The sequence below is a fragment of the Narcine bancroftii genome, chromosome 7, assembly GCF_036971445.1.
Source record: "Narcine bancroftii isolate sNarBan1 chromosome 7, sNarBan1.hap1, whole genome shotgun sequence".
NCBI lineage: Eukaryota > Metazoa > Chordata > Chondrichthyes > Torpediniformes > Narcinidae > Narcine > Narcine bancroftii.
The window spans coordinates 192,981,083-193,004,229 of NC_091475.1; the positions used below are offsets into that span (position 1 = coordinate 192,981,083).

General features: G+C 45.0%; 1 protein-coding gene across 7 annotated transcripts in view; it reads left to right on the top strand.

Moving 5' to 3' along the window:
* Positions 1 to 23,147, top strand: part of LOC138739553 (CRACD-like protein) — a 138,604-nt gene that overhangs the window by 103,813 nt on the left and 11,644 nt on the right. For 5 of the 7 annotated variants that reach the window (XM_069891853.1, XM_069891856.1, XM_069891854.1 and 2 more), the window contains one exon: positions 1,241 to 2,870. In XM_069891853.1, the coding sequence (XP_069747954.1) occupies positions 1,241 to 2,870 (1,630 nt within the window). Of the gene's footprint in view, positions 1 to 1,240; positions 2,871 to 5,683; positions 6,902 to 23,147 lie in introns of those variants that run through there. The other 2 variants (XM_069891859.1, XM_069891860.1) reach the window with 2 other exon arrangements.

Sequence of the window (23,147 nt, forward strand, 5' to 3'; positions counted from 1 at the left end):
CTTGTGTCATTTTTATTGAGGAAGCTCAAAACTAGGCATTTTAAAATTACTCTTCATGATCCAGGCGCTACTAAATTTCCGAATGAGGGTCTGTGGTAAGCCTGCTGTGGGCACTGTCACACTACTGTTGGGGACAGGGGCTCCAGGATTTGAGGGTCAGTTACCATGAAGGCCCAATGATGCATTTCCTAGCAGGGTGAGGTGTGAGTTGGAAGGAACCTGCAGACAGTAGTGTTCCTTTGGGCCAGCTGACGGGGGTGGAGATTGAGGGTTTGGTATATGCTTTGGATGAAGCTTGTGTAAGTAATTGCAGTGCAATTTGTAGTTGGTGTGCACTGCAGCCGCTGTATATCAGTGGGGTAGGGAATGCATATTTCAGCTGCATCATGATCTGGTATGGGGGCACAAGTACCCTTGAGCTCTACAAAAGGTAGTGGACACAGCCCAGGACATCACAGCCCCACCATCGAGAACATCTACCATCAGAGAGCAGCAACGATCATCAGGGATCCATGCCACCTAGCACACGCTCTGTTCTCGCTGCTACCATCAGAAAAGAGGTACAGGTGCCACAAAACTCAAACCACCAGGTTTAGGAACAGCTGCTACCCCTCCATCATCAGGCTCCACAACAACAAACTTAATCAGGGGTTCATTTAAGGATTCTTTTTTGATTTTTTTCCCTCTCTGCATGCACAGTCAGTTTGTTTACATTCCTATATTTGTCTGCACGCGTATATTGAGTCCGTTTTCTTTTTGCGCTACCAATAAGGGGGTAATTCTGCCTCACCCACAGAGAAAGATTCTCAAGGTTGTAGTGATGTCATGTATGCACTTTGACAATAAATCTGATTATCTGAAGGGCAGCTGGAATCGAATCACTTGCCCTTTTCCAATTTGCTCGTTCTTCAAACTGCAGCTGTGAGATGAGATGATGCGCTGAGAGTTTTTTGTCATAAACCTAAATGAAATGACATTCTTCTTGTCTGCATTTATACAGGTGCATGAAATCCACTGATAAACAATAAATTTAAATTTCACAAGGAAAAGAGAGTTAATAAATCTAAAAAGATGGGTCGCAGTTTGTGCAAAAAATGTGATGTTGCATTAACTCAGACCAATAAAGTGACTTTTTTTTAAATTATCTGGCCCAATCATTAATTTAAAGTAAGGGCTGCTGCCCAAAAAAAACCAAAACAGGCTGGAAAATGAGTGTGAATCCTTCCCACTGTTGTTACAGAGATTACTTTCTGATGCAGTTGGTGAGTCGATGTATCATGTGCCTGAACTGAAGGAGGAAAATGAACAAGAAATCATCAAGGACAATGCAGAATTTGCTGTTCCTGAAATGAATCTGGATCAAAGAGCAGAAAGTCCAACAGTGGTTCCCCCTCGGGGAGAACCTCTGGCACTTTCCATAATTATGCCAGAAGCCATCAACACAATCGAACAAAGATCCGATGAGTCTCCCCTTGTCGATGCCTCCAGTCAGCAAGACAGTGCTGCATCTCACGACATTTTGGATGACATTGATCCTCTCGAAGCATGCTCTGTACCTATAGTTCCATCAGAAATTGCAGATGTCACACCGAGGGAACTTGACCCTCTAGATGTGAGTGCTACCCAGGTTTCTGTTTTATCGGGCTCTGTGGAGATAGGGTCTATGGTTGTCATTTCTGATGATTCCTCTTCACTTGATGTTGCTGATCCATCAGAGGAAGAGAAGGATGTGAATATTTGGGAAATCCCTGTGAATTCCAGAGCAGGTGACGCACAAGCAATTCCTGTTGATAGAGCCTTTGTTAATGAAACTGAATATCCAATGCAGACTCTGGTCCAGTCGGACATATCGTTGATAGACTCTGACAAACTATTTTCAAGTGCACCCGAGGGGGCACAAAGCAGCGAAGGAGAATCTTTGCAAGAAGATCCACATGCACGCTCTGAACAAGTCAAAGAGGAACCAACACCAGACAAACCTGTAGCTTGCTCAAACGAGCAAATGGCGATAGAACTCTCAAATCACGAAGACACAATTGATGAAAGGTTCAGCAGGATTGCATTGGCTCAGGTGTCTGAGATGTGTTCCCAGACTGTTGATGCTTCGAACACATTGAAGGATTTTTCTGTTTTGGAAGCTGCTCATGGCAGCAGCCCGGAAGATAGGGATACTTCAGTATTCAAGCCAGCCAGCAATAAAATATCAGAAGAGAAAATACTAAGCCGACAGAGTTCATTTAAGAAAAGTAGCCAGGGCTCCTTTAAATTCTCAATTTCCTCAGCATGGAATAGATCCAAGAATAATGGTGCTAAATGCTGTGGTGCTCACACATCCGACTTGGAGGTTTCATCTAAAACCAGCCCTCAGAAAGTCAGCTCGTTTCTGGGAAAAGAGAGCAAGGTAAAGGATGAAGGAGTAACCCTTCATGAGCCCTCTGCAACAAAAGCAGAGGGACAGGAGAATGAGGCAGCACACAAGAAAGATGAAGAGGGAAGGAGTGCATTTGGTGTTAGACTCCGCAGTACTTCCTACTGCTCAAGATACAAAAATGTTCCTCACACTGAGAACAGAGAGGTAGCCAAACGCCCCAGTGCAGAGGCCTCTTTGGAGTCCGGAGATTGTCCATCACAACCGAGCGCTGAAAACACTGAAGTCAAAAAGCCACCTGAAGGGACCTCATTAATTGACGATGGGAATCTGAGAACAAAATCTACAGAAAACCTTGCTGCAAGGCCAATCTTACCGAAAAAACCGATCCTGCAAAATTTGAACCCTTCCTCGACAGCATTGGACAAAACCAAGACAGTCAAATCCACGCAGGAAAGACTGAAAGATTCAGAGAGGAAAATGAGTGTCAGCAAAAACTCTGGTAAGAAAATGCATATGCATGAATTAATAAAGAGGTGACATTTAATTTATCTGTATGGGAGTTAGAAATTTGCAATGTCCATTTTGCAAAGCCCAATTTCCTCCATGAGTTCATCTCAATCCCCTCTTCCCTCTTTCCCCTGCCCCCTCACCTCAATCCTCTCTCCCCATCCCCACTTCCCCTTCCCTACCATTCCCTTTAGCCCCTTCCCCACCATCAACCTTTCCCCCTCTCCTGCTTCCCCATGCCCCGATCCCCTTCACTCCTACCCCTTCTCAGTCTCACCCTCCTCTTCCCCGCCCCATCTTCCCTCCCCGTTTTCCCCTCCCCGTTTTCCCCTCCCCTGTTTCCTCCACTTTCCTTCCCCCTCTTCCCCGCCCCCTTTCTCTGCCCCCTCTTCTTTGCCCTTCCCTTTCTCCACCCCCCTCTCTGCCACCAACCCTCCCTTCTCCTGCCTCCCCATTCATTCCCTTCCCCCCTCCCCCCACCATATTCATCCAGGACATTTTTAGGATGGACCAATGATTTGGAGTTGCTAACATGCTTTTGCTAACATACTTCACTCAAATCGCACCGGCATAAAGAAATGTTTAGTGTTCTTGTGCTTATTGGAAGAGTACAGTCTTTCATTTGGTGTCTGTTGTAGGTAATTCATATTTCTGTACATTTTTATTACCCTAAATATTTTTTATAACTGGGCCATGACTGCCGTGATTTAGACTTCCATTGTGACCATGCAAAAGTAACATTAAAATAAAGATTAAAGTAGATAATAATTTGTAGTCGTACTGCCTGAGACCCACAATTATTTCATTGTATTGTATTGGAATATTTGTGCTGGTCTTCCCCAATTCTACAAATATTTTAGGATTGAAATTATTTTTGAAATAGTCCCATTTTTAAAATCTGTTGGACTCTTTCACTTGTGAAAGACCACGAGAATACTTGTGTCCTGAATAGAGTTTTTGTCAAATTTCATCTGATAGAAATTGGACGTACCCTCAGTGTTTTCAGTTGAAGCACCACAACTTGCCAGGTGACATGAGTATGTGTGATGTGGCTTGCAGGCCTTTTGTGTCTTGGCGACACTTGCACAACCTTTCTTTGACATTTTTGTTATAGCCTGTGAGTTGTCCATTCCTGGACCACTGGCTCTCAGCTACCACTAGTTCTGGGTTGCAGCAAGCTGTTACAGATGGATTGGAAAGACCCGAGAGCTGCCAAGACTGATCTTGGCCTGGACCAGAACAAGTTATGTTCTGGAACTTGTTGCCAGGAGGGGTGGTGGAAATAAAAAAAAGGTAGTCAGGAAGGTATATATAGACCTCATGGAAATATAGACAGAGAAATGTTAGATACAGTTTCAACAGGACAAATCTGAGGTGTTGTATTTTGAGGTCAAGTACAAGAGGAAAGTACACAATAAACAGCAGGACCCATCAGGAACGTTAGTGTACAGGGGGATCTTTGGGTGTGTCCATGGCTCCTTGAAAGTGGCAACATAGGAGATAGGGTGGTAAAGAAGGCATTTGGCATAAATGGCAGTGAATATGTAAAAAAAAATGGGCCTTGGACTAATCCCATTTCCAAGCTCTTGGTCAATCCACAGTGATTCAGGTAAAACTTGTGGTTTAAAAATGTTTTGTGAAACATGTGAACAAAATATTTAAAAAGATAAGGGGGGGGAAATGTAGTTCGGTTGAAGGAACCCTAATAGTGCAAGGGTTGTACCTGTTGGAAATGATCTCAGGTGCAGCTATGTCAATGCAAGGAGGCCAAATTTGGAGCATTGTGTGCAGTTTTGGTCACCCATCTACAGGAAAGCTATCAATAAGATTTAAAGAGTGCGGAGAATGCTAGGATGCTGCTGGGACCTTCACGAACAGTGTTACAGGTAAAAGTTATACAGGTTACGATTTTATTCCCTGGAACATAGAAGAATAAGGGGAGATTTGATGGAGGTATTTAAAATTATGAGGGGACAGACAGAGTAAATATAGGTCGGCTTCTTCCACTGAGAGTAGGTGAGATACAGACCAGAGGATGTGGGTTAAGGGTGAAAAGGGGAACTTTTTCACACAGAGAGCTCTGGGAGTGTGGAATGAACTGTCAGCTGAAATGGCGAATGCAGGCTCAATTTTCACATTTAACAACATTTGACAGGTACATGGATGGGAAGGATATAGAGAGCTATGGACTGGGTGCAGGTCTGTTGGACTAGGCCGAATAATAGTTCGGCACAGACTAGAAGGGCCAAAAGGCCTGTTTTCTGTGTTGTAATGTTCTGATACTTGCAGCGTCTAATTATTTTCATTTCTTGGGAGATTTGAATTTCAACTATTCTTTAACTGTTGATTAGCATTGAGCATAGGAGGGATTAAAATAATGTGTTGGTTGGGATAGGGAGCTGCCACTCTGTTTTCCCTTTGGGGGACAAAAGTCCTGTGGTGCAATCTTAGCTCAGCCATTATAATTGTCAACACATTATATCTCTCTGGAACAGACAGGAGTCTGTACACAAATGCAGATTGCCCTCCAACACTAGTTAGTTGGTGACAGTCCCTTGAGTTAAAACTCCAGGCCAACTGGTGCAAATGATTGGAGTCACTCTGTTGGTAATCCTAATGACTTCTACTGGGAGCCAGATCAACAAATCAATGCAACTTGATGAAGGTTCAAAATTCATTCCTAATCTAAATGATTATCAATAGAGAAGGATACTTTAAGCTAATTGTTAACTTTCCCATAATAATTCTACGTCATTAGCTACAATAAAAACAAAAGTTAATTGTGCAGTTGCTGTTTTTAAATAGGTTTGGATATTTGTTTACCTCTCTTTGAAGCTCATGCCTCGATCACCACCAAGCATTCTTCAAAGGTCTACAAGTTTTGTTACCAACTATAATCCTGCAGATTTTATATCGATTACTTCTGACCATGAGCAGAATGGAATAAAATGGAAATGAAGAAATCAAAACCAAAATTAAAAAAAAAGGATGAGAGGAATGGGAAAAGCAGTAATAATGAAAGATGCATCACATATTATATGGCCTGTGACAATGTCGTTGGAATTAATTTACTCCACAGAGATTGAAACTGGCAGCTTCCCAGTTTATGTGGCTTGGATCTACAATGGACATTTGCCAGCAATTGGCAATACTTTCTCCTGCTGAGAGAAAATGATCTTCACCATAGAAACTGGAACAATAGCTTGAACTGAATTTAACACAAACTGCAAGAGCACAGTAATACAGTTTCTCCTTCAGAATGGTGTCTTCCAAATTAGATATAGAATTGCTGATGTCAGTTGAATGTACAGTAATTGCACTTCCTCTTTAAACAATTTTGTTTACATTCTTCTTGATTTAATTTGCTAGCCTAGATGATTGGCCTTATCCTGAGATTATTTGTCTCCATTTTATTTTGTCTTGCTTGCTCCTTAATGGTTGCATCACCTGATTTTATGAACAAATTGTATGCCAGCAAAGCAATATTTGTAGGTTCGGAGGAGCAGATCCAAAGTGAAACACCTACTGAAGACGCTAGAAATCTAAAATAAAAACTGAAAATATTAGAAGCACTCAGTGGCAGAATCTATGGAGAGAGAAACCAAATTGATGGATCTGATTGATAAAAATTCATTAGGAAGGTCAGTAATCAACCTGAAACATAAACACCGTTTCCTTTTCTGCAATTCGGACCCAAGTATTTCTGGCATTATCTTTTTTTTAAACCAGAAGAATCCTGGATTTATTGAATCTTTATGGCATGGTAGGATGCCTTTTGGGCCATCAAGTGGCCCCATTTCTCCCCAAAGCCCTGCAGTTCACGTTTGCTCCAGTGCATATCCAGATTCTTTTGAAAATATACAGACTCTATGGCATCAGAATTAATCCTGCAAGGCCGCTAACCTGAAACATTTGCGCTGCTTCTCTCTCCATGGATGCTGCTTGACCAGCTGAGTATTCCAACTATTCTGGTTCATTTCGGAGTTTCAACAGGCTGCAAGCTATTTTTTTGCTTCTGATCTACCAGTAAATCTAACATGAGTGTCAACTTACAAATTTTATTGAGCTAACATTCTGTTTTTTAACTAAATGAAATTAATGCAGGTATATGCAAACAGGTAAGGCATAAAAATAGAGGGCAAAACAGCCCAAGAAATTGGATCAAGAATATCAACCAATGCTTCAAGAGAAAGTAACAGTTGCTCCATTTTCTTTAAAAAAAATGCCATTACACTTGTATATTTTACCCAATGCTCTTTGTTCCAATCCTAGAGCTGTCTGTTAGTACCCTATCTAGACTCTGTCCCTTGAATTTCACTTCTACTGGTTGACCCATCCCACGAAACCAGCTGTGTAATCTCGGCATTTCAGTGCAGTATTAAGAGTGTTGCATTTGCTGGTATCTTTCAGATGAGACTTTAAATCAATCACCCCTTTGTCCTTTCACATGGACATGTTATATCTGAGGAAAAGTGTATAGTTCTCCCAGCATTTATCCCTCAAGCAATGTCAGTGTAACAAATTACCTGGTTGTTGTCATTTCGTGGAACCTTGCTGCCCACTTGCAATTGCTACACAACTATTTATTCAGCTCGTTGAAATGGCAGCTTTTAACTGCCTCCACAGAAGACGAGACATTAAAAGCGTACAGGGAGAGGGAGCCTGCTCTAAGGAGGAACACGTGCCTCCTGCTAACAACCACATTTATAGTAATCTGCCTCTCTGTCATGTGTAGCCTAAATGCTCGCAGATCTTAGGAAGTAAATGAAAGCACAGTACCCATAATGTGTGACTGCTTTAACAAAGAAAAGGACAGGGATGAAATTCTAGAGCACTCTCATGGAATGAATATGACTGAGCTTTTTGCAGTTGACCTTATATTAGCCATTTAATTTCCCCGAGAAAATGGCTGTTTTTTTAAACAATTTTCTGTCATACTTTTTCCAAGTGGTGCACAACCATTGTATTATAGATATCTGTAACAGGATAGAAGTCCACTTGGTAAAGGTAAAGGTTCCATTATTGTCACATACTACATTTAGAATGTAACATACATGAAATTCTTTAACTTTGTCCACCGTAAGGAAGACAGAGAATCGTTACTGTGTGCAAATGAACCATTAGTTATATATGTTGCTCAGGTTGGACTAAAATTACCTGCTGGGGTTGGGGGTGGTGGGGAGGGGAGGATTTAGTATCTAGGGAAAAGAGCGCCCATGGCAGGCACTGAAATTGCGCCCCTCCCCCCCTGTTAAAACTTACTGCAATCCTTTACTCCCACCTTTCAAAATGTTCAGGGATTGTAGGATAATTGGATCCAATGGGGGGCACGGGACTGCTACCACGCTGTATGTCTACATTTAATTTAATTTAAATTTTAGATATATGTCATTATTCATGTACCTGCCCCAGTTCTTCTTTGCGCAGACCATTGCTGCATCTATTCTTTAATTGACAACCCACACTTGTTAGAAGACTGCTGTATCCTGTGTCATCTACCCTCACGTGACTGTATGAACAGCCACCATCAACCAGTTCGTCCCAAAATCTGTCTGAAAACCCTCAGTGACTCGGGCATTTAAAACTGCTTTTGTATAATTAAGATATGCGACAATGTCACTACGAGAACTTGACTTTTCCCAAGATGCTTCTTGCTGCCCATATACTATGCTCGTTGTCTATCTGTTTGTCATGGCCAAGTTTTTAATCACTGAGCCACTGTATGGCGACCTGACCAACAAAACGATCGTACTTAAAATATTGGGTAAAAGCATGTGCACATTTCCCGCTGAGTTTCTCCAGCATTGTGTTTCTACTATGTTATTTAAAGCTATTTACATTTTCAGGAATTGTCATTCTCAGGGAAGTCATGCTTAAAAGTAAGTTTGCGCTTCATGTTTTGCAGCCAAACGAACTGGTAGACTTTTTTGAGGTTATTTCTCACCCCAATACATATTCTTTTCTTTTCATGGCGGAATCTGCAGTCGGCGATGAATCTTGCTCTGAGTTGCTGGCTGGGAGTGGTAATATAAATTAGTGTTGACTGATTAATTTCATAATCGAACTGACCAGAGTATTTATTTGGTAACACAGGCCCACTGGCCCATCGAAGGTGCAGCACATTCTGGGCATAGGGCTGTTGGATGTGGAGTTCAGTGCCAGCCCGTGTTATTTGCGTGGATCGCAGCCCATGCCAAGTCGATATTTCATCCAACTTGTGCGGAGTGCTGGGAATGTGGCCGGTGGTGGGTAAACAGCTGGGCAGGTCGCCCAGTGCCGACGTGCTGACACCAGGCAGCCGAGGCTCTGCACTGCTCGGTTGGGCTCTGGGTGCACTCCAGGTGGGTGCGCCGTACTTCCAGCAAATTTTCTGGGGCCAGGCCTACCGTCTTGTGTGCTCTGAGTCCGAGTCCTCTTCCTGGGGGAGTCTGCCAAGCAGGTTGTGGGGGAGGGGGAAATTCCTGCTGGACTTTCCTGCTGTGAGTGGGGGAGAAAGGGAAGGGGAGTTGGGTGGGGGAGAGGTGAGGGGGCAGAGAGGTGGTGAGGATGGGAGAGGGGTACGAGTGGGGGATGAGGGAGAGAAGGGAGTTGGGAGAGGAAGGTAAAACACTATACTTGTCACAAAACAATGGTATAAATTGTTAATATGAATTGAACATTGCCACAGCACCCTTAACTTACAAGTTTAATTCACTAACGTTAGGCAAATTCTGCCCTTTTCTTTAATATTTTGCTTTTGAGCAGGCAGCAATAAATCAAGTGTAGCAGGGAGCAGCTTTGCACTTTAACCCCAGGCATTGCCTTTTTGAGCCAGCCCACTATTAATCAAATTGTACAGAGATCGACAGCATCGAGTCCACGCTGCTGAAGATCCAGCTGCGCTGGATGGGTCACGTCTCCAGAATGGAGGACCATCGCCTTCCCAAGATCGTGTTATATGGCGAGCTCTCCACTGGCCACCGAGACAGAGGTGCACCAAAGAAGAGGTACAAGGACTGCCTAAAGAAATCTCTTGGTGCCTGCCCCATTGACCACTGCCAGTGGGCTGATCTCGCCTCAAACCGTGCATCTTGGCGCCTCACAGTTCGGCGGGCAGCAACCTCCTTTGAAGAAGACCGCAGAGCCCACCTCACTGACAAAAGGCAAAGGAGGAAAAACCCAACCCCAACCAACCAATTTTCCCCTGCAGCCGTGTCTGCCTGTCCCGCATCGGACTTGTCAGCCACAAACGAGCCTGCAGCTGATGTGGACTTTTACCCCCTCCATAAATCTTCGTCCGCGAAGCCAAGCCAAAGAAAAAAAAAAATATTCAGCTGCTCTCTTGCCAAAGTAAAGAAACATTTTATTCTATAAAATAGGCGATCTCGATGACAATTATATTTACAAACGTGGTGGCTCTCATGGTGAACCGGCCCCACTTATATTACTGCACCGGCAGGGCAACCGCGGGAAGATGGCGCCATCAGGGGATCTCAGTGCCTTGTGGCTTAGGCCAAAGAGTGTGCCTCAGTGAACGTGATGACATCACCGCCAGCGCGGGGTGGAGCTCACGCCGCCTTTACAGGGCGTGCATGAAGTTTGAATAAATCAGTTCAACCCCCTCAGTTTCAGAATTAGTAGCTGCCACTACATTGGTGACCCCAGTGAGTTCAGGCGTTTTTCTGGCCTCCCGACATGGATTCAGCAACAGTCAATGCGGTCGCGGTGAAACTCTTCCCCCCCCTCCCGCCCCTGGACGCATCGCCCACACACTTGGTTTGGACAGGCGTGAGCGCAGATTCACCTCAGACAAATCAGTTCAGACGCCACGATATTTTACCATGTTGTGAGCGCCCTTGACCAAGAAACTGCTGCCAGGGTGGATGACCTGATCCTCAACCCACAGGAGGAAGGTAAATACCTCGCCCTCAAAAGCCTCCTCCTTGGCACCTTCGGCCTCTCCCGTCAGCAGCGCGCCACCAGGCTCCTACACCTGGACAGTCTGGGCGACAGAACCCTATCTGCCCTCATGGACGAGATGCTCGCATTGACAGAGGGCCATAAACCCTGCCTGATGTTTGTGCAGGCTTTCCTCAAGCAGATGCCTGAAGACATCCAACTCCTGCTGGCAGATGAGGATTTCTCAGATCCATGCAGAGTCGCAGCCCACGCAGACGTGCTCTGGCGGACGAAATGAGAAAACGAGGCCGCCCTCAGTCAGGTCACCCGCCCTGGACCCAGCCGGCCGCAGGCGCCCCCCCAGCACAAACCAGAAGAGCTACACACCACCTGGTGCTTCTACTATTAATGCTGGGGGGCACAAGCCCGCAAGTGCAGGCAACCCTGTTTGTTTCAGGGAAACGACCCAGCCAGCCGCCCTTGATGGCTGCGATGGCTGGCCACACTAACAGCCTCCTGCATGTAACAGATAGTGGGCGACGTTTCCTGGTGGACACCAAAGCAGATCTGAATGTGCTTCCCCCGACTGCCCTCAAGACCCACACCCGAGCATGAAGCCCCATGCTACGGGCAGCCAACGGATCCACGATCAAGACTTTCAGCACAAGGAGTGCCCAGATCCAGATTGGCAAGGACAGGTTTCGCTGGAAGTTCGTACTAGCCACGGTGGGCACAGCGCTGTTTGGAGCTGACTTCCTCTGGGTGCACTGCCTGTTTGTAGACGTTAAAGGCAAGCAGTTGGTGCATGCCCGCATGTTTCAAACCATCCGCCTTGATTCCACAAACGCGTGCGACCTGGGAATAGCTTCCATTAGAGCCCCCAAGGACGAGTATACTCAATGAATTCCCCACCATCCTGCAGCCTCAGTTCACTTCTGCCAGGCCCCAGCACGGCATCCGTCACCACATCTCAATCCAGGGCCCCCCCCACGCCAAAGCCAGACGGTTTCCCCCAGAGAAGCTACAACTGGCAAAGGAGGAGTTCTCCCAACTACAGGAGCTGGGGAAACTACCGTCATCTCAAAGGACTGATACCCCATCCCACATATACAAGACTTTAGAGCCAACTTGCATGGCACCTGAGTTTTCTCGAAGATCAACCTGGTACACGGTTACCACCAAATTCTGGTCCAACCGACGATTTTGGCAAAACCGCCATCATCAACCCCCTTTGGTCTATTTGAGTTTCTATGGATGCCCTTTGGCCTTAAAAACATGGCCCAGACATTTCAGTGGCTAATGAACGCAGTGGGAAGAGACCTGGATTTTGTGTTTATCTATCTCGATGACATTCTCATTGCCAGTCAGGACCACGGTGAATACAAGGTCCACCTCCCCACACTACTCTCTTGTCTAGCAGAGTTCGACCTCACTGTCAACATGACCAAATGCCAGTTCGACAAGGAGTCCCTGCAGTTCCTGGGCCATACCGGACGGGGCCGCCCCATCACCTGAAAAGGTCACAGCTGTACCCCAGTTCCCAAAGCCCGACACCCTCAAAAGTCTACAAGAATTCACCGGGATGAAATTGACCACTGATCGCCGCCAAAAGTAAGTCTCTGGAATGGACGGAAGAGGCTGAAACAGCCTTCATCGCGACTAAGGCCACCCTGGCGAGTGCCACCCTACTGGTCCACCCTCAGCCCGACACCCACATTGCACTCTCAGTGGACGCTTCAGCCACGGCCATTGGGGGCGTCCTAGAACAATTGGTGAATGGCCAGTGGCGTCCACTTGTGTTCTTTAGCAAGTACCTACGCCCTCCTGAACTTAAGTACAGCACCTTCGACAGGGAGCTTCTGGCCCTGTACCTTTCCATCAGGCTCTTCCAGTATATCCTGGAGGGCAGGCCATTCACAGTGTTCACCGACCACAAACCTCTCACCCAAGTCCTCGCCATTGGCAAAGACCACTGGTCAGCGCGCAAACAGCAACATTTGTCTTGCGTCTCTGAATTCACCACCAACATCTGACACAGAGCAGGTAAGTGCAATGTCATTTGTAGACATGCTCTCGCGGCCCACCATCCACAACCTGTCCCCCGGCCTGGACTACACCCAGCTAGCGTAGGCACAGAAAGAGGATGAGGAAATACAGGCCGTTGCCAGAAGCCATCCCGCAAAAAGACACTTCCGCCGAGTCCTGTGCCGGAACTCTGCTCCCCCACTAGATCGCCAGGTTCGGCGTTCTGCCACACATGACGAGTGACAGGGGCTCCCAGTTTACAGCTGGTGAACCTTCTGGGGAACAAGCTCCACCATACCACCGCGTACCATGCTCAGACTAACAGTCTCGTAGAGCGCTTCCACCGGTACCTCAAGTCGGCTCTCATTGGCACGCCTCACCGGCCCCAAGTAGACGGAAAAATTGCCCTGGGTCCTGCTTGGCATCAGAACGACCCCAAAGGAAGACCTACAGGTTTCGTCCACAGAGCTGGTCAACAGTGCACCGTTGTCGCTACCCGGGAAGTTCTTCAGCCCAAGCACTGGTTCCGCGACTGAGAATCGGACCCCACTGGCAGACTTGCGCGACAAGCTCACCTCACTCATGCCCCCACCACCGACCCACCACGGCAGCCACCCGTCTTGCACCCCCAAAGAGCTGGCCATGACAGACTTCGTTTTCGTCCAGTGAAACCCACGCCCCTGCAGCGCCCCCTATGATGGCCCCTACAAAGTCCTGAAACGCTCAGGCAAAACATTCACTTTGGACATTGGGGGCAGGGGGGAGATAATCATGGACGATAGACTCAAGGCGGCACACTTAGACCTTAGCCAGCCAGTACTGATGACCTGACCTAAAGAGCGGGGTTGGCCGCCCAAGCAGCGAGATGCGTGCTGGTTCTGGGGGTGGGTGGGTTGTGTGGTGGCGCATATCTCTCGTGGTGAACCGGCCCTGCTTGTATCACTGTGCCGGCAGAGCAGCTGCGGAAAGATGGCACCGTTGGGGGATCTCAGTGCCTCGTGAACTGTTTACTGTCCCCACAGGTCTTGACCAGAGACCATCTACTTTGTGGAGAATCTGCCTTTATTCATGCACTGTGCCTCCGGCCATCCACAATGGAAAGGCTTTTTCTCTATTCAGCTCTCATAAAAGTTAAAACATGCTCTCCACCTTTGGCCAAGATCTTTCAGAAGATGAAGAATTCTTAGAAAAGTACAAAGAATGAAGGACTTCAGTTTGCTAGACCCAAGAAAATGATTGTGTTCTGAAGGCAAGATTGACCAATAAGAGACTTAAAAGGCATGTTCAAAATGGAACAGTAAAAAAAAATGATTTGAACTGGCAGGAACCAAAGAAGACATAGGAGTCTGTAAATCAATGGTTCTCAACCTTTTTCTTTCCACTCACATCCCACTTTAAGTAATCCCTATGCCATTGGTGCTCTGTGATTCTTAAGGGATTGCTTAAGGTGGGATGTGAGTGGGAAGGGAAGGATGAGAATTACTGCTCTGGACCCAATTGTTACTGAAATATTTTGTTTGAGAAAAATTGTCATTGGCCCATTTACTTTGGAGTTATGAAACCATGCGTATCAACAGCTCCCTCAACAGCCCCTAAGGCTAGAGCTGGATGAGGTTCCCACCCTGGATGAGACATATAAGGCAATCGAACAACTGAAAAGTGGCAAAGCAGCAGGTATGGATGGAATCCCCCCAGAAGTCTGGAAGGCTGGCGGCAAAACTCTGCATGCCAAACTGCATGAGTTTTTCAAGCTTTGTTGGGACCAAGGTAAACTGCCTCAGGATCTTCGTGATGCCACCATCATCACCCTGTACAAAAACAAAGGCGAGAAATCAGACTGCTCAAACTACAGGGGAATCACGTTGCTCTCCATTGCAGGCAAAATCTTCGCTAGGATTCTACTAAATAGAATAATACCTAGTGTCGCCGAGAATATTCTCCCAGAATCACAGTGCGGCTTTCGCGCAAACAGAGGAACTACTGACATGGTCTTTGCCCTCAGACAGCTCCAAGAAAAGTGCAGAGAACAAAACAAAGGACTCTACATCACCTTTGTTGACCTCACCAAAGCCTTCGACACCGTGAGCAGGAAAGGGCTTTGGCAAATACTAGAGCGCATCGGATGTCCCCCAAAGTTCCTCAACATGATTATCCAACTGCACGAAAACCAACAAGGTCGGGTCAGATACAGCAATGAGCTCTCTGAACCCTTCTCCATTAACAATGGCGTGAAGCAAGGCTGTGTTCTCGCACCAACCCTCTTTTCAATCTTCTTCAGCATGATGCTGAACCAAGCCATGAAAGACCCCAACAATGAAGACGCTGTTTACATCCGGTACCGCACGGATGGCAGTCTCTTCAATCTGAGGCGCCTGCAAGCTCACACCAAGACACAAGAGAAACTTGTCCGTGAACTACTCTTTGCAGATGATGCCGCTTTAGTTGCCCATTCAGAGCCAGCTCTTCAGCGCTTGACGTCCTGCTTTGCGGAAACTGCCAAAATGTTTGGCCTGGAAGTCAGCCTGAAGAAAACTGAGGTCCTCCATCAGCCAGCTCCCCACCATGATTACCAGCCCCCCCACATCTCCATCGGGCACACAAAACTCAAAACGGTCAACCAGTTTACCTATCTCGGCTGCACCATTTCATCAGATGCAAGGATCGACAATGAGATAGACAACAGACTCGCCAAGGCAAATAGCGCCTTTGGAAGACTACACAAAAGAGTCTGGAAAAACAACCAACTGAAAAACCTCACAAAGATAAGCGTATACAGAGCCGTTGTCATACCCACACTCCTGTTCGGCTCCGAATCATGGGTCCTCTACCGGCACCACCTACGGCTCCTAGAACGCTTCCACCAGCGTTGTCTCCGCTCCATCCTCAACATCCATTGGAGCGCTTACACCCCTAACGTCGAGGTACTCGAGATGGCAGAGGTCGACAGCATCGAGTCCACGCTGCTGAAGATCCAGCTGCGCTGGATGGGTCACGTCTCCAGAATGGAGGACCATCGCCTTCCCAAGATCATATTATATGGCGAGCTCTCCACTGGCCACCGTGACAGAGGTGCACCAAAGAAAAGGTACAAGGACTGCCTAAAGAAATCTCTTGGTGCCTGCCACATTGACCACCGCCAGTGGGCTGATAACGCCTCAAACCGTGCATCTTGGCGCCTCACAGTTTGGCGGGCAGCAGCCTCCTTTGAAGAAGACCGCAGAGCCCACCTCACTGACAAAAGGCAAAGGATGAAAAACCCAACACCCAACCCCAACCAACCAATTTTCCCTTGCAACCGCTGCAATCGTGTCTGCCTGTCCCGCATCGGACTTGTCAACCACAAACGAGCCTGCAGCTGACGTGGACTTTTTACCCCCTCCATAAATCTTCGTCCGCGAAGCAAAGCCAAAGAAAGAAAGAATGAAACCATGCACATAACGAGTCAATGAGGTACGATTAAAAGTGATTTTCAAACTTTTTCTTTCCACCCACATACCACCTTAAGCAATCCCTTACGAATCGCAGAGCACCTATGGCATAAGGATTACTTAAAGTGGTATGTGAATGGATAGAGAAAGGTGGAGAATACTGTAACCTGGAGCAATAACCAAACTGCTGGAAGAACTCAGTGGGCCAGGCAGCATCTGTGGAAGTAAAGGGGTTGATGCAGGGTCTCTAGATGAAGTGTTGACTGTTACTTTATTTCCAAAGATTCTGCCTGACCTAGTGTGTTCTTCCAATAGTTTGGTTAACTTTTTTGCAAGAACTGACTAACACAGATATAAGAGCTAGTGCAAGGGAGGAGATATCCATTTTAAAGCTGCAAGTCCTGATCGTCATTCTGTGCCTGAGATGGTACAATTTCATAACTGAATGATTTCCATCCATTAATTCTTCCTCCTTGCTCGTCCCTTGGACTCGAAGATCTCTTGGAATGTTGTGTGTATCTTTCTTAATGAAGACAAAACTATTTCCATGTACTCCATTGTAAATGCCTCAGTTTCTGACCACAAAAGACCTCCATTTGTTTTAAGTTGTCTCTTTCTCTTTTCATGCCAGAAGAAGGTTTTGCAGTCAATTTTTATGTTCCCTGCAAGTTTCCTCTCATTTTCCGTTGAAGGTTTTCCGACCAAAACATTGACTATATATTTCCTATCATGGATACTGCATTTTGAGTGTTGTTCCAGTTTTCCATCATCTGCAATCTCTCGTTTCCTGAAGTTTCCTCTCATACTCTATTTTCCATCTTTTAAAAGACCCTTTGTCATACTCAGCTGAATTTTAAATATCTCCAAGTCCTCAGGTTTTCTACTTTCCCAGGCCAATTTATGTGTCCCTCTTGGTTTCAATGCTCTTCCTCATTTCCCTCATTAGCCACCTTTCCTGCAGATGATCTTTAAATATCTGCCCTTGTCTACCTTCCACTCCTTCTGCATTGTCCCGTTATACACTCCCAGAGCATGGGTTAGACACGGAGTGAAGCTTCCTCTGCATTGTCCCATCACACACTCCCAGAGCATGGGTTAGACACGGAGTGAAGCTTCCTCTGCATTGTCCCATCACACACTCCCAGAGCATGGGTTAGACACAGAGTGAAGCTTCCTCTGCATTGTCCCATCACACACTCCCAGAGCATGGGTTAGACACGGAGTGAAGCTTCCTCTGCATTGTCCCATCACACACTCCCAGAGCATGGGTTAGACACGGAGTGAAGCTTCCTCTGCATTGTCCCATCACACACTCCCAGAGCATGGGTTAGACACAGAGTGAAGCTTCCTCTGCATTGTCCCATCACACACTCCCAGAGCATAGGTTAGACACGGAGTGAAGCTTCCTCTGCATTGTCCCATCACACACTCCCAGAGCATGGGTTAGACATGGAGTGAAGCTTCCTCTGCATTTTCCCATCACTCACTTCCAGAGCATGGGTTAGACACGGAGTGAAGCTTCCTCTGCATTGTCCCATCACACACTCCCAGAGCATGGGTTAGACATGGAGTGAAGCTTCCTCTGCATGTCCTGTCACACTCTCCCAGGACATGGTTTAGATACAGAGTGAAGGAATAAGCTGTGATTGGAAGCTAATTTCTGCTGCCTACCATTTTATTCTCACTGCCTAGTTTATTTCAGACACATCTGTCTTTTCCACTACCTGTCTGTATCTGATTTCTATATTTATGTATTTGTTGGGACTTGATTGTTGTATACAAATATTTTCCATTTTTCTTACTTCATTCACATTTTAAAATGTATAGTTATTCAGTTGGAAGTACAATGCTCATTATCCACCAGGATAATTGAAGCAATATTCATACCCTCTCCCAGACTGACATCCCCGACACTGAGTCTGATGTTGGGTAGGCCATGTTGTTTGCTCAATTTGCTCAACACCAGTCTCCCAAAACAGTCTCTGAATTCTAAAACTCTGTTAAGGGCACGGATTACCAAGTAGACAGAGAAAAATGTTCAAGCTAATGCTCAAGGCTTGCTGGGAAAAGTGCAAATGCCTAGCCCATGACCACTTATGAATGGAGAAGCAGTGTTCACGATATTATTGAGAACCTTGAGTCCATTCATCAGTAACACACTGAAGCCCAGTGTAAGTAGCAGAAAGTTTGCTTTGCCTCGTCATTCTGCAGTCCTTACGTTGGCCTCATCAGTCTCCACAGAACAAACCAAAAGCAAACTGCAAGCGAGAAAGCTCAATCCTTAAGAAGAAGACTTTTGATTTTGATTTTTAACTTGTTTCCTATACTGAACTAGCAGCATTTCTTTTCACCAGAGATTCAAAATCCTAAGTGTGGGCTTTGCGTGTCTTTGTGGGGGGTCTGAACGGTCCTTGGGAGTTGTTTTTCTGCTCCCTTGTGTGTTTTTAATGAAAAGAGAAATCCAGCAGTTGCTACAGCCCCAGGGAAACATCTGGTTTAACTTGGGGTCAAGGCACAGCAATTATTGAATATCTACCTTATTAAATGTGGATTATTATGGGCGGCATGGTTCACGTAGAGGACAGCACAGTTTGCGTAGAGGACAGTATGGTTACCGTTGCGGTTAACACAATGCTGTTGCAGCCCCAGTATTCTGGGTTCGAATCTGACGCTGTATGTAAGGAGTTTGTACATACTCCATGTGTCTGCATGGGTTTCCTCCCACTGTTTAAAAATGTATCGGGGTTGTGGTGTAATTGGACGGCATGGGCTCATGGGCCGAAAAGGCTTGTTACTCTAACCAAAAAACTTGGCACATTATTTATTACTGAATACTCTATTGCATATCAGTCTGTTTACATTTCTTTCTTTTGAGCACAGTTTACAATAACCGGTAAGTAGAAATTCTGCCTGACCCACAGGAAAAAGGATCTCAGGGTTCTATGTGATGAATAAACCTGAACTTTGAGTCAACCCATACATAAGTCATATAATGCATTACAATGGGAAAAGAAAGGGGGAGGAGAGACATGGAAATCCAGCTTAGGACAACTGGGCTGGATTGCCTTTAATCCTCTGTACTTGAACAAGTCTCCTTCATCAAGTTTCATTGAAGAGACCATCCACGGTGCACCCTTTGAAAGTGAAAATAACTTTGAGTCTCGTGTACATCCACAATCAATTGATGAGGTTCAAAGAATGAGTGCAAATTTTAACAATGCCATTGTCTTAATTATTTGTTGGGTAAACTGACTTCCTCTTTTCCAGATAAATCAGTTGAAGCTTTGGATGATGGATGTAAAGAAGGTAGTATTGTGGGAATATTAACGTTTTTCAATGAATTTCTGGACCAATTTACGATCAGTTTATTTTGGCAATGTTGAAACAAAAAAATCTGAATCGCTCATCATTGAAAATTGGCCAAATCGCCAGTAAAACACTGGACAAAAAAATTTTCAAAATGTTTGCTTCCTGAAAAAAATGTGGGGATTAACTTAAAGCTGAACACAAAAATAATTTCAGAATTGCTGTATCACATTGGAAGTTGGAGAAACATTAAATGATCTTTTAATGAATTTATCTTATTTAATCTCATCGGGACGCTGACACATTGCATAAGTTCAACTGACCTCAAACTGTTTCACTGCAGATTTTCGTTTGTACTCAGCATCTGATGCCACACATGTCAGTTTCTAACAATAGACGGCCACTCCTGATACTGCTTTTCTATGATTGCAATGTCCTGATGAAACCTTTCACTGTGTTTGTCACTGACGGCACCAAGATCAGCAGGGAAGATGTCCAAGTGCGAATGCAGAAAATAAATTTTGTACTTCATGGTTTTGTCTGCTTGCAGTAGACTTAAAACCTGACAGGAAATCATAAAAATGGGTTATATCTTAAAAAAAAAGGTACGTGATGGGAAAATTTAAAAGTGATTTTTGTGATCAGCAGGCCCAAATGCACCCCACAGTGTTCAAGAAGCAAAATCTTCATTATCCAGTGTAATCAGAACCATGGAATAAATCACTGTATCATTATTTTATTTTTGCTAATCAGTTCTTATGTAGAAGCCTGCATGACTGGAATTCTTGTCACAGCACACAATTCCTCAAGGAACCTCATTTTTGCAGATCTGCTCTCTTCTGCTACATTCAAGCTTGTTCGTTTTGAAAAATAGATAACACAAATTACTACTGAGGCAGATAAATGTAGCGATAGGTAATAAAGATACAAAAAAAAATTGAGCCAAGCATTCAGGGAATTTAGTCCTTGGCAAAACCTGATTCTGTGATTCTGGAAGGTGAATAGGAAGTGAGATTCTCTGTAGCAAACCATTGTTACTATGTTCTTCGAAGAAACCAGGTTGTTTCTGGGTGAAGTTGATGATTAAAGGATATGTGAAGTGCATGACAAATGTTGGATAAGGCGAGGTGGCTTGAGTTAAGGAAGTAAAAGCACTTGGAGATTTTTGTATCATTTTCATAATATATGCACATATGTTATGCACCAATTTTTTGAACTCAGCCTGAATGCCAGTCTATTAACCAAATATCATAATTTTTAAGGAAGCTGGCAAGATGCAGGGGAAATGGGCAACCTTGCATGGAAACTGGAGCATAGCATGGCTGTCAGTAAAGCAGCTGATCAGTAGAGCAAACGGGTCAAAATTGGTCCTCTTGAAAACCAGAGTGGTCAGCCATCTATGGAGCCAAAATTGATGGGGAAGATCTTAAATGGGTGTGTTGCATCTATATTTACTCAGGAAACAGGCACAGAGTCAATGGAAGTGAGGCAAACAGGCAGTGAGATCATGGGTCCTATCCAGATTAAAGAGGAGAAGATGCTTGCTGTCGAAGGCAAATAAGGGCAGATAAATCCCAGATCTTGATGGAGGCTAGAGTAGAAATTGGCAGAAATATTTAATACGTCCTTAGACATGGTGAGTAGCCGGAGGATTGGATGGTTGCTAGTGTTGCTCCGCTGTTTAAAAGGCTCCAAAAGTAATCCAGGAAGTTATCGGCCTGTGAGCCTGACATCACCAGTAGGTAAGCTATTGGTAGGCATTTTAAGAGATTGAATATCCAAATATTTGAATAGACAGGACTGATTAGGGATAGTAAACATGGCTTTATGTGTAGTAGGCTGTATATAGTTTTTTGAGGAGGTAACCAGGAAGGCTGATGAAAGAAAGGCCAAAGATGTTACCTACAAGGTCCCACTTGGGAGCTTACTCAGTAAGTTTCAGTTGCTCACGGTGTCCATCATGAGGATGTAAATTGGACGAGACATTAGCTGTACAGGAGAAGCCAGAATGTGGTCGTAGATGATTGCCTCTCAAACTGAAGGCCTATGACTCATGGTGTAGCTCAGGGATTGATGCTGGAGCCATTGTTTTTTGTCATCTATATTAATGATCTGGATGATAATGAGGTAAGTTGGATCAGCAAGTTTTCAGATGTCATAAAAATTGGAGGTGGAGTAGACAGGAAGGAAGGGTTTCAAAGCTTGTAGAGGGATCTGGACCAGCTGGAAAAATGGACAGCAAAATGGCCGATGGAATTTGATGTAGACAAATGTGAGGTGTTGCTGTTTGGAAGGACAAATCAATCTAAGACATAAACTGTAAACGGTAGTCACACTGAGGAATGTGATAGACAGAGGGATCTGGGAATACAGATACGTAATTTCCTGAAAGTGACGTCACGGGTAGATCGGGTTGTAAAGAGAGCTTTTAGCATATTGGCCTTAATAAATGATTGAGTACAGGAGTTAGGATGTTACGGTAAAGTTGTACAAGACATTTGGAGTATCGTGTGCAGTTTTGGTCACCTAATTACAAGAAGGATATCCACAAGATTGAATAAGTGCAGAGGTGATTTACAAAGATGTTGCCCTGACTTCAGGAACTAAGTTATAGGGCAAGGTTAAGCAGGTTGGGACCTAATTCCTTGGAAGTGTGGAAGAATGAGGGGAAATTTGATAGAAGTATGTAAAGTTATTATTAGAATAGAATCAATCCAAGCAGGCTTCTTCCACTGAGCTTTGGTGAGGTAAAAACTTGATGACATGAGTTAAGGATGAAAGAGGAAATGTTTAAAGGGAACATTGGGCTAATTCTTCACACAGAGAGTGGTGGGAGTATGGAATAAGCTTCCTGCTGAATTAGTAAATGCAGATTCAATTTTGACGTTTAAGAAAAAAATTGGACAAGTATATGGACGGGAGGGATATGGTCTGGGTGCAGCTCAGTGGGACAAGCCAGAAAATAGTTCATTACAGGCTAGAAGAGCCAAAGGGACCTACGTCTCTGCTGTAGTTCTTGGGGATCAGACAATTGGGGGAAAAATCTGGGAAGCCATTCAAGCATTCGAATAGCACATGGCAATCACAATGGTTACATGGGGGCATGAAAATTTAGTGGGGTAAGAGAGAGTTGCATTAAGTGCACACTTTGTGGTTGTTTATACCTGAGTCTTTAATGAGTTTAATGACAACAGGGGATATCCCATTCGCCTGCTAGCCAATTCCTGTTATACACTCGTTACCGCAATTCACACTGCTTGAAGCTGCTTGGGTGCAATTCACGGATAAAGCCCTTCACTATCAACAAATTGGGACTCTGTAAGACCCTCATGATATTTAAACATTTATCTTCTTATAAACCTAACTCAAAAGTTCACACAAATTGCTGGAGGAATTCAGAAGGTCAGGCCAGCATCCATGGAAGGCACTAGATAGTCAATGTTTTGGGCTGAAACTCTTTACTTAAAGAACATGTCTCAACTTTATGTTGCCACCACGCAAATCCACTTTTAGTCCATTATTTCTGCAGGTAAGGAAAATCTTGTGTCCTGTAATGTCTTCTTTAGAAGATGGCATGTTGGATCAAGCTGGGAGCTACACTCCAGTCATTAATCCTAGAGAGTAGCATCTCT